The following is a 12,003-nucleotide window of genomic DNA, read 5'->3' as shown; positions in this document are numbered from 1 at the left end:
TCTAATAGTCCAAATCATTTGATGCATGGAATTCCAAGCAAAAAAACACACACACTGAAATCATTTCATTGTTCTATTCCTCTAAAAAGATAATATATAATTCAGCACTAAATTTGGAAAAATTGAGTTGGATTCCATGTTGTGAAGTTTTCCTGAATAGTATAACTAATTGAATTTTTATGAGATTAAATGATTTGATATTGACATTTGAAGGAAATTAAAAAGAGAATTAGATAAAAAAAATTGTTTTAAAAAAAAAGGTTTTGTTGGCACATCTACTTCCTCATTAATGCGTACGTGGCTTTAATGACTCTTACTGTAAAGTCCGAAAATTCTCAAAACTATTTTAGAAATATAGTATGATTTTTCTGAAATTTTTAGATATTTTTCCGGAATTTTCCGAGTAGCGGAAGTAACAAAAAATAATTAGAACCGCAAAATAGCTTAGGCGGGAATCGAACCCGAGACCTATGGTTTCGGGATAATGTCAGTAACCGGTTGAACCCAGCAGGGTCGTGCTGAAAGGAAAGGGAATCAGGTACATTTATAGTTGGGTTGGCTGAATTAATCACTTGATTTAAATGGGAAGATTAATAAGGTGAAGAGTTATTGGATTTTATTTTCACCGTGACCTATTCCTCTTCCAAAACTTCACCGCCGCCCACACCTCCTCTTCCTCCTCTCTCGGCGCCCAAGCCCAAGGACCATCGGGTCATCTTCCGGCGACGACTCCAACACGAAAGATGTTCTTCTCCGCGAGAGGAACGCGAAGACATGATCGGATCGTCGAGAAGGTCATCTCCACCGGAATTCTAGCGAAAGGAATTGTAAGAAAATTAGCGTACGAGGTAAGAAACTCCTCACCTGCAGTATAATAGCTCCGGTTGGTTTCCTATGCATTAGTTTTAGCTATATGCAGGTTTTTCCGGCACATAGGGTATGTTAAACCCTCCTCGAGGATTTAGGGATTTAGTTGAACACCTCTGGACGGGCCGGACACGTCGTTCTCCTTTAGTTGGAGATTCTAGACGTTGTCGGGTGCCTAGAGGCGATCTCCCTATTAGAGGAGAGAGTTGAAGCACACCAAGTGTTCGGTAAAATGTTAGTGTAGCTAAATACCACCTCAGTTATGTTTAATAGCTCAATTAAAGGCATTAGAGGCATTTAAACCAGCACATTAGTTTAGTTCAGTTTTATGGGACTACGGTCCAATGGGTGGGCTCCCACAGTCGCCTCTAGGTTCAGATAACCTAGCTCTAGGTTCAGATAACCTAGAAACAGCATGTTATATCAGTTAGCTATGGATATCAGTATTTTATTTTCAGTGGCACTGTACTGGATTAGATATCCATTGGGTTGGACTCCCACAGTCGTCCCTAGGTTCAGATAGCCTAGACAACCCTGCTAAATTCGGGACTTGCAACCCCGGGTCTAGTAGGGATGCGCGCACAGCAAGTACAGTTGTCGGGCCCAACAGCATGTTTAGTATTTTCACTTATTACGTATTAAATTTCAAAACTCAAAATCAGTTATGCTAGTTGAGTTTGTTTCCAGTTACAGATTCAGTTTCAGTTAGTTTAGCCTATATTCAGTTCAGTGTTCTTTGGGTTGCTTTGCCATGATTCAGTGCTTATGCCATGCTTATATGTTATGCCTTATGATTTCAGTATACCATGTCTTAGTAAGTTCAATGCATATTTTCAAATAGCATGATTTAAAGCATCTCGCATCGAATGCATGATTTTGTGAGGTAGATGGTTTCTTACTAAGCTTTAAGCTTACTGATTCTATTTTTCCTTATCTGCAGATAAAGGTAAAGGAAAGATGGACTAGCGGAGGTGGAGGTCAATGCTTTGAAGATGTGTGTGGATGGAACACGGAAGAGATCTTAGGGAACCTTAGCAAGCTTTATTTCAAACATTAGAACTTTTCAGTGTTTCTTTTTATCATCTTGCACTTTAGTATGTTAATCGTTACGAATTAGTTAACCATGCACCTTATTATGCTTAGAACACCTCTTTTATGTTGTTAGAATGTTAGTTGTTGTCATTAGAGTGTTTCTTAGTCATTTTAGTACTTGTAATGTGGTTGAGGCACGAAACAGTGCTGAAATCAGACATTTGGCACGAAATCAGTAACTCGAATCGATCAGCTGATCGATTCGAGGGTTTCCAATCGATCAGCTGATCGATTGGGCAATCTGCTCCGCGAACAGTAGGCCTTTGGATCGATCAGCCGATCGATCCAGCCATTTCAGTCGCGAACAGAGAGCCCTGGGATCGATCACTGGATCGATTGATCAACCTGGATCGATCAGCCGATCGATCCAAATTATCGTCCCGGCCACAGTAGCATGCTGGATCGATCACTGGATCGATCCAACTTATGTCCCGCATACAGTTGCCGGCTGGATCGATCACTGGATCGATCCGACTATTCCAATCGATCCGTGGATCGATTGGGAGGTCTGGTATCAGCATGGAAGTGTCTAAGTCCAGTTCCTTGGCCATGGGGAAGGTAAGACATGTTATGAGTAGTTAGTTACCTTCCTTAGCATGTATAGAACCAAGAAATGTCAGTGTTTTAGTGAAATTTTAATTAGTACAGCTTCCGCATCTAGACTTACTAAATGGTCAGGGAATAGTTTAGCACAGCATAATGTGACGATCAGCCTTACAGCCTAGTGGTAGAAGGCGGGTCGTTATACTTACAACTTACCAAACTTATTCCTTGTTAAGTGATATTTTATTTTATTTAAAATAACCTTTTCCATTTCACTTCCCGCATAATATATGTGAGACAAAAGATAAACGGAGAAAAAAATCATTACTTATTGAAAATTAATCAAAAAAACGGATCTAACCAAGCTACGAAACGTCCTGCATTAAAAAAGTTTACGTGACAAAATGTTGACTATTCCACTTAGACAAATTTTACCCTGATTGGTCCGGCATTCGTGTGTGCAAGTCGCCCTCGAGTCAACTTGGTTCAGCGCAAATCCAAACCCTGGATTTGCACCCCCCTGCGCACCCACACGTGAGAGAGAGTCTCTCCCCATGTATTTGTTCACAACCTCAATGTATGTGAATCAATATAAACCAACAAAAGTACCTTGAAACTTTCAATATGAGACTAAAGTCCTATTCACAATGGAACCTCTTTTCTATTTCATTTCTTTTCCATTCACTTATTCAACAGGGAGATCGGGTTACGATCCTATCAAATAAATAAAAAATATTAAAAATATTAGAATTTTTAAGTTTGAATTGTGGATCAGACGAACAAGCATACGAGTCCATTAAATTTTCCATTTTGATTTACCCGTGGTCCAACCCAAACTCGTAATAGACCGACCTACATGGATCCAAAACTTACATTGACTGAATCATTTAGATCCGTTTTTAAATGAATTGATAAATTAAATTTAAATTTAAATTTAATCTATTTAAATTATTTGATAAAACAATATCTAATCCAAATTAAGAATAAGCTTAGTTGATGCGACGACACGCTCAACAAATAGGTTTCTAAATGAATTACGTGTTGACAATTATTTTAACTAAAAAAAATTATATATGTGGTTGTGTTTGTTTAATAGTCTAAATCATTCAAAATAAATGATGAGAAAATTAAAAGTGCACTTTTAATTATTTATATCACCAAAAATAACTTTTATAATTATTAAAATATTAATTTTTATTCTTGAAATAATTATCTGTATTCTATTTTAAATAATTCAAACTGTATTAGTTTAGAGTAATTTTGGTCTAAATTATTCTACTTTAGATAAATAATGTTCAAAGAGACATAAGCAATTTTAGTTAAAATCATTTTAAGATGGAGTATAAAAGAATATTTGTAAATTAAATTATAAATAAAATAATATTTTAATATTTTTTATATGGAATCTCATTTAAATAATATTGACAATATGCTTTTTGATATTCTACCAAATAAATTATCAAACAAGTTAAATTGAAAAAAAAAAACTTATTAGGTGTAACAAGAACCATAGAATATTTAAAGAGTTATTGTTTATTTTTAGATCAATTTATAAACTAATTTTTGCTTTAAATGGTATATAAAATACTCGATAATTTGTTTTTAAATCAACTTTGTTGATTTATCATTATTTAATATCATATGTATGAGCTACAGGATTGACTATTAAAAACAAAATAGAAAGGTATAATTTAGATTTTTTTAAAAAAAAATTAAATTAATCTTCCCTAAATAATATTGTTATATAAATTCAAACGAAAGTCTACTTAAATAGACCAAGAAACCACCTAATTGACAGCTACTGCATAACTAATTCATCAAATCAAGGATTTAATATTAGATATGTTTTATAGATTAATGTGCACATAAAAAGAGGTACATTAATTGTTGTTCTTGGTTTTGGTGCATCGCATCAATGGGTCGGCATGTATTTTTTATTTAAGGTGGATTTAATTAATTAAAGTTCATGGGATGAATATGACAAGGCTAATAAAAAATAAAGTAAAAAATTAAAGTTAATTAATTAAAGTTCAGGGAGGTCTAACAACTATCCAGGTTGCTGTACAATAGTTAGATCTAAGTGCAGATCTTAACAATTTCATTATTGAAACTTAGCTGATGAATTAGGACTCCTCCAATGGAAAGAATTTGGATAGGATTTAAGAAAGTAAACTATTTAGATAGATTATTACGAGTATTTTTTGATTTATTTGGATGACGGATGAACTTTTGAAGATATTAAAGTGAGATAAATAAGGATCGGTAAAGAAAGTTACAGGGTTCATTCTTTTTATAATTGTAAAAGGAATACTCTATGCTATTTTCATCACAAACATTTATTTCAATTTTATTATATCAATTTTGATTAAAATTATTATAATATAAAATAATTTGATAAAAGTTATAGTCAGTGACTTTGAATAAGCTAGAAAATTTTAAAAATATTTTAAAATAATAATATTGATTAAATTGAAGTAATTTTATTCTATATTATATTAGTTTTAAATAAAAAATAGAATGACATACTATTTTAATTTAATGAGATGTTATTATAATAAATAATACAACAACCAACCTTATTTCACTTGCTTTATATGAATTCTTCTAGTTATATTCTATCATCTACTATATAATTATTTATATTTAAATAAATTTTTATTTTATTATTACTAATAAAGTTTTTTATTTTCCTCTTGCTCATTTGATATGAGCATATATCATAATTTTACATCATCTAATTTGAGTATTTATTAATTGTCTAAGTATATATTTATATCATCTTAAACGTGTCTTCTAGAATTTTTCTTCAATAGGTGCAATCATAACTTTCTTTCTAATATTTCATTTCTTATCTTTTCCATTCTTATATATCCGCACATCAACCCCCCTCTCCTTTGTCGGCGGTGAAACTCCTAGTATTATAGAGTTTCACCGATGGAGATGGAGGATAACGCCCCTTGTTTATCGTGATCTGTCCTTCCATACTTGAATTTCTGGATCTGCCACTGGTCTAATATTCAACAATCTTACTTGTATTCTATATAAATACATCTTTCTCAACCCCCGTCATCTTTTTATAAAAATAATCCTAAATACTTAAAACTCTAACTTACAGACAATTCATCATCTCTTATCTTTACTAGTGTATCTCCCTACGTTTAATATTTCTAAACTTAAATTTCATATATTCTATTTTTAATCTGTTGAATTTAAAATCTTTTACTTCTAATGTTTCCTATTAAGATTCAAGTTTAACATTCATTCTTTCATGTATCTAATATATTAAAATAATATTATTTATAAATAACATGCATTATAATACTGTATTTTGGATGTGTTCGATGAATTCATCCATAATTAATGTAAAAAGATAAAAATTTAAAATTGATTCTCAATATAATTTTAGTTTGTATAGAAAATATTATATTTTGGATGTGTTCAGTGAATTCATCCATAATTAATATAAAAAAGATGAAAATTTAAAATTGATTCTCAATATAACTTTAGTTTGTATAGAAAATATTCCGATTAATCCGCTTGATGTACTCAATATATGTTATACTAACATATTTTTTTTTAAAAAAATCCATTTAATTTATTTTGAGATTCTGTCCTATGTATTTTTTTATAGATCGACCACGACTAATACGATGTTATTATAATAAATACATAAATAAAAAATTTAGAGTATTTATTTTTTTACAGATGAGACCCACAATTCTATATGGGAGCATATCAAAAGTCAGATAGTCATCACACGTTGAATGACGATCTTGATCAGTGCGTCAAAGCGCAACCGAACGAAGAAGGTGATGCTAATTTTCATAGTACATCAATTATAGAATATCCCAAACTATTTGTATTATATTATAATGTTTAGATGATGTTTAAATAGTAGATATAAGTAAGAGATGACATCAAAGAAATTTAATTAGTGAAGATTAAGACATTTATTTGTATTTATCGAAAAGATTAATAAGGGAAAAGGGCAATGCCCCAATTAAATATCATAGTTTATAAAAGAAATTAAAAATATTTATATATTATCATCTTATTATTATTGATTATGCTAACTTTCAAGAATGTGTATAATTGAGAAATAGTTTTTTTTTTAAAAAAAAAACAGAACTTTATCAAAAGGGGTGAGTAATTAAAATATAATATATATTAAATGACAAATTAAATTGGTGAGATCCATTCATTCATGTGATTCATTCACATGAACTCCAAAATTAAACTTTATCTTATTATTTATATTAGTTCATGTATTAAAATAACGAGGTGAATAATAATATTAATGATGAAATCAGTTAGTTAAAATAATAAGAATTCTTAAAGAATTTGACAATTTAATGAGTATTTTGACAATCGCATAAACTTCGTAGGGCGAAATGCAAATTTCCCTTACTTTACTGTATCACGTGGTGGATTGGCTGGAAGGGGCAGCGTAAAACACGCTACGGCGCGACAGCTGGCGACACGGCAGCTCGACACTTCCATGAGTTTCCCGAGGTCAAACAACTTTTACACTAAATGACTCTTGTACTCCTCCATCCATCGACTTTTTACACTAAAGTACAAGGGTAGTTTAGTCAATTAAGTATAGGAGAGTGGGAGCCACGTTCGCGATCGGTTTAAATAATTAATAAATCGCACCGTCGCCGGTTTGTTCCCTCCCCCATCGCCGCCTGATTCGCGCCGTGTTATTAATTTTTTTGTTAAGTTGTCAGCTCAAGAACAGAACGAAGAAAGCTCCGGCGAAGAAGAAGCAGAAATGGCGACGAGGGGGAAAGGGAGACGGTTGGCGTACATCACAGTGCCGTCGGCGATCCTCCACTCGCTCTCCTCCGCTTCTCTCGTCCTCTCGCCACCCAGCAAGCAGGCCTCCCGCCCCGGCGGCGGCGGCCGCCTCCTCGTCGGCCTCCCCCGCCGCCCGTTCCTCTTCCTTCTCCTCCTCTTCCTCGTCGCCGCCCTGGGGACAATTCGCGCCGGCCTCCACCTCCACCCTATTCTCCCCTGCCCCCACCTACCCCGCCGCCGCCCTCTCTCCTCGTCCTCCTCCCTCTCGCTCTCCGAGGGGGATTCCAAACTGGATTTCTGGAGGCAGCCGGACGGGATGGGGTTCGCCCCCTGCCTCGAGTTCAGCAGGGAGTACCGGGCGCAGGGCGAGGCGGCGGCGCGCACTGGCCGCCGGAAGAAGTACCTTCTCGTGGTCGTCTCCGGCGGCCTCAATCAGCAGCGCAATCAGATTGTCGACGCCGTGGTAATCGCCCGCATCCTCGGCGCTGCGCTCGTCGTGCCGGTGCTCCAGGTCAACGTCATCTGGAGCGACGAAAGGTGTCGTCTTCCGTCCGATTCCAACTTCCATAGAAAAAAACCTCACCGCCTTTGCTGATCTTGACTTCTTCAAACAGATTTTTTTTTCTAGCAAAACTTACTAATTTCTCCGCGTAGAAACAGATCGACAATGGCATTGGAATCTAATTCTTCCTCTTTGAAAAATTCGTTCCTTTCCTGTTCACTCGATTCTAATTATTCCTCCTAATCCTTGAGATTCTTCTTCCGCTTAAGCTTCATCAGCAAAAGAGGACAAATTCTAATGCCTTCGACTGATTTCTTATTTGAGCAGTGAGTTCGGCGATGTGTTTGATCTGGAGCATTTCAAGAGAGTTCTCGCCGACGATGTCAAGGTGGTATCCTCGCTGCCGTCCACCCACATCATGACCAGGCCGGTGCAGGAGAAGGAAATGCCTCTTCAAGCTTCCCCTGACTGGATTCGATCGCGCTACATGAAAAAAGTGAGTTTTTCTTTTCTCCTTTTCCTCCATTGGAGCCCAGCTCAAGCAAGCTCAATTGATGCAGCTTAACAGAGAAGGCGTTCTGCTTCTGAGAGGCTTGGATTCCAGGCTCTCCAAGGACCTTCCATCCGATCTCCAAAAGCTTCGTTGCAAAGTAAAGATTAACTTGAGGATTGAATCTATCAAACCAGAGATTTCTCTCTCATTTTTTTTTTTAATTTATTGTTCTTGCCTCAAATTGAGCAGGTCGCATTCCACGCGCTGAGATTTGCAGCTCCAATCGAAGAGTTGGGGAACAAGTTAGCGACGAGGATGAGGAGCCATGGCCCGTACCTGGCGCTGCACCTGCGCATGGAGAAGGACGTGTGGGTGCGGACGGGGTGCCTCCCCGGCCTCCTCCCCGAGCACGACGCCACCATTCGACAAGAGAGAAAGCTCCATCCCAAGCTCCTCACCGGCCGGTCCAACATGACCTACCACGAGCGAAAGCTCGCCGGTCTCTGCCCCCTGAACGCCGTCGAAGTCACCAGACTGCTCAAAGCGCTGGAAGCCCCGCGGGACGCGCGAATCTACTGGGCCGGAGGCGAGCCGTTCGGAGGACGGGAAGCTCTGCTCCCTCTCACCAGGAACTTCCCCAACTTGTTCAACAAGCTCGACCTGGCCCTGCCCGGCGAACTGGAGCCCTTCGCCAGCAAGTCCTCCGTGCTCGCCGCCATCGACTACATGGTGTGCGAGCAGAGCGACGTGTTCATGCCGTCCCACGGCGGGAACATGGGCCACCTCATGCGCGGCCATCGCGCGTACGCCGGACACAGGAAATACATCACGCCCAACAAGCGCCAGATGCTGCCCTACTTCCTGGACGCGGCGCTGCCGGAGGAAGTGTTCAACCGGGTCGTGAAGGAGCTGCACCGGGGATCGGTGGGCCAGCCGGAGATGAGGACGGACAAGACCGGCAAGGATGTGACCGCGTTCCCGGTGCCGGAGTGCATGTGCAACGGCACGAGCATGAGATCGAGACATTGAAGATTTTGGCACGAAGAGAGGTGGAGATCATGAACAATCATACACACAATTTTGAGGCAAGGATCTAAATTTGTTCTTGTTTCACTGTTCATAAATCGGATTCTTTTTCTTTTACCTAGAATTTAATACAAGAGTTGCAGGATTGAGATCTCAGCATTGTTGTTTCTACATACTGAATTCAATGGACTTGCATTCAGAAGCCCAATATGCTAAAGATTTCAGTCCAGAATGTGAACCATGTTACACATTTTTTGTATTCTGATACAATTTAATCAAAATTTATCATTTCTCTTTTGCTAAATGCATTGAAAGCAAGCCTATCTTAGCCTAGTAAAGTGTTGATTACTATTTAGTCTTCAACAAGATCGGAATGATGAACTTACATAACACAATTAGATTCTAACATGTTTTTTGTATTAACTGAAGATTTTGAGTCTTATGATGACATTTCAATCTCGAGACAGTTTTTCCCTTCTCTTTTTTGCATTTCACACATTCTAACGTTGCTATTCTTCACAATGCCACCCTCAGAACTTCTTCAACCATGAATCTTGTGTGGTTTTGATCCAACAAGCTTGGCATTCTATACCAGAAGCATGGGAGGTAGCCATGCCCAGTAAGCAGAGTACATAAGTGGATTGAGAAAGATGACATGGGAAAAGATTCAGAAGTCTCGATGCATCTGAGAGATGAAAAGTTGTTAACTGAATTCAAGTTAGGTGAACTCAGTAGTTAGATGGGCCAGAATCAAATTATTAGTCGATTGGCACAGTTGATTTCAATCGACTAATTGTTAATCAATTGGAGTACTCAGTAATTTGTGATCAATGCAGGTGTCATCTGAGATCGTGAGCCGTGAGAAATGATCATATCAATCCACTGATGATGACTAATTGTCGCGGGAATCTATCGTAAGCCATAACAGTCATACCATCTGACATCCAAGATGGTTTCTTCTAAATCTTCACTTCATCTTACATAAGCTTTTTCACTTTAGTGACCGGAAGAAGATTTGGATTTTGCATTGCGTTTTATGGATCAAGTATCAAATGTGGGATGGTAGTTTATATGGTACTTGAGTCAAGTTGTCTGCGCAATCTGCACAGTCGAGTTCGTAATGAATGGGGAGCAATGGGGCGAATTGGTTTAGTTGGGCCATTGAAGACGATTGGCCAAATCTAGATGTCCGTGTCTGACAAGTCACTTGGGCTTGTTGGGCTAGATTTAGATCTCTTTGTTTTTTTTTAAAATATTCATCCGATTAAGACGGACTAGCTCCATAGACCGGTTAAATCTGGTTGACTCTTGTGTGTGTGTGTGTGTTTTTTTTTAAAAAGTAATTTAGGTATTTATGAGATCCAATTAATTCGGAAGATGATTAATTTAATCTTATAAAAAAAGGTTTTGTCAACCATTTGAATGAATTGGGAAGTCTAACGAATCGTCTAACATCAACATTTTTTTAAACTCTATATATTGGCTGATGAGATTTGAATTGAGCTCATCCCTCCTCTTGCCTAGGTTGACTCATCTTATCGATTTGATTTGGTATAGCAGCTAATTAATGGGTCTAGGTGAGTTAGATTATTTAATTGGTCCGTCGATAATTGTTGAATTAGCTGAGTATGTGGGTCAATTGATTTAGACCGGATCCATTCAAGTGGGTCATATTTAGGAAATTTAATTTGCATAGAGGCTCAACAGTCATGATGAAATTAACTTAACTTGGGTGGAAATCATCAGTTGAGAATAGGGGTGAACACAAACTAAATAGAACCTTCGAATTCGAAAAATATATGTGATATTTGAATTCAATTCAAAGATAAAAGTATATAAATAATTTGCACTATTCAAAATGAAATATGAGTTACAATTAGAACATAATCAATTGTAGCTCGCAGTGATGTGCTAAAAATGCACCTTAAAGTTGTTTTGTTCAACCCAACTTCAATGAGAATTTATTATATAATATATAAAAAACATTAAATAAAAGTCAACGTCATGAATAATTAAATAAAATATTATGAATTGAAATTATATTTGAATGAGCTCGAAAAGCTTATGAGCCATTTTGGGATAGAGTTTAAAAGTAAAATTACAGGTCTTATATCATTTTATTAAAAAAATATCTTAATTTTTTTAATCATAATAATTGGTATTAGAATTTGAATTATCAGAAAGATTAATCGTCGACGGTGTACAAGAGTCATAATCTAATCGAGTCATATAGGTAGAATATTAACCTCTAATAAAGAAAGTGAGGGCTTCCATATATGGATCAAGATTACCATACATCAGGTAAAAAAATCTTAGTTGCGGCTAGACAAGAAAGACTTAATAAGTCAGTTGGACCGAGGGGCAAGGAAGTCCTAGCAGGTCGGTTAAATAGAGGGATAGGAAATCTCTAGTGGTTCAAGGATCGAATAACATCAAGCGAATAGGCTTGAGGGGACGATCATTCGTTTGAGGGGGAGATTGTTAAGTTGCAATAGTTGCAAACAAATTTCCACATTAAAAACATATGGAAAGAATCATAGACTTATAAATATCTCCATTAGTATGTGACTTTTTGAGTAGAACCTAAAAAATAAAACTATGAGAACTTACACCTAAAGTGGACAATATCATATTATTATGGATGATCTGGGCAGTAAAGGCGAAGCTCGATCAGCAGAGA

At 36.9% G+C, this 12,003-nt stretch overlaps 1 protein-coding gene across 1 annotated transcript; it reads left to right on the top strand.

The window, feature by feature from the left end:
* Positions 1 to 7,165: 7,165 nt before the first annotated feature.
* Positions 7,166 to 9,627, top strand: LOC122038297 (O-fucosyltransferase 20-like). The gene is made up of 4 exons (XM_042597967.1): positions 7,166 to 7,839; positions 8,132 to 8,300; positions 8,365 to 8,454; positions 8,547 to 9,627. The coding sequence occupies exons 1-4, from the start codon at positions 7,277 to 7,279 to the stop codon at positions 9,324 to 9,326; spliced, it is 1,602 nt and encodes a 533-aa protein (XP_042453901.1). The 5' UTR covers positions 7,166 to 7,276; the 3' UTR covers positions 9,327 to 9,627.
* The last annotated feature ends 2,376 nt before the right edge of the window (positions 9,628 to 12,003 follow it).

This window comes from Zingiber officinale, chromosome 1A (assembly GCF_018446385.1).
Source record: "Zingiber officinale cultivar Zhangliang chromosome 1A, Zo_v1.1, whole genome shotgun sequence".
NCBI classification, from domain to species: domain Eukaryota; kingdom Viridiplantae; phylum Streptophyta; class Magnoliopsida; order Zingiberales; family Zingiberaceae; genus Zingiber; species Zingiber officinale.
The sequence above is the reverse complement of the archived record's forward strand: the minus strand, read 5'-3'. Positions and strand labels throughout refer to the sequence as shown.

Excerpts from the sequence above, each read along its gene's own strand:
- LOC122038297 (XM_042597967.1), top strand. The coding sequence starts at position 7,277 with ATGGCGACGAGGGGGAAAGGGAGACGGTTGGCGTACATCACAGTGCCG. Across the intron at positions 7,840-8,131 it reads GTCATCTGGAGCGACGAAAG|TGAGTTCGGCGATGTGTTTG; the intron begins GTGTCGTCTTCC and ends TTATTTGAGCAG. Across the intron at positions 8,455-8,546 it reads TCCAAAAGCTTCGTTGCAAA|GTCGCATTCCACGCGCTGAG; the intron begins GTAAAGATTAAC and ends CAAATTGAGCAG.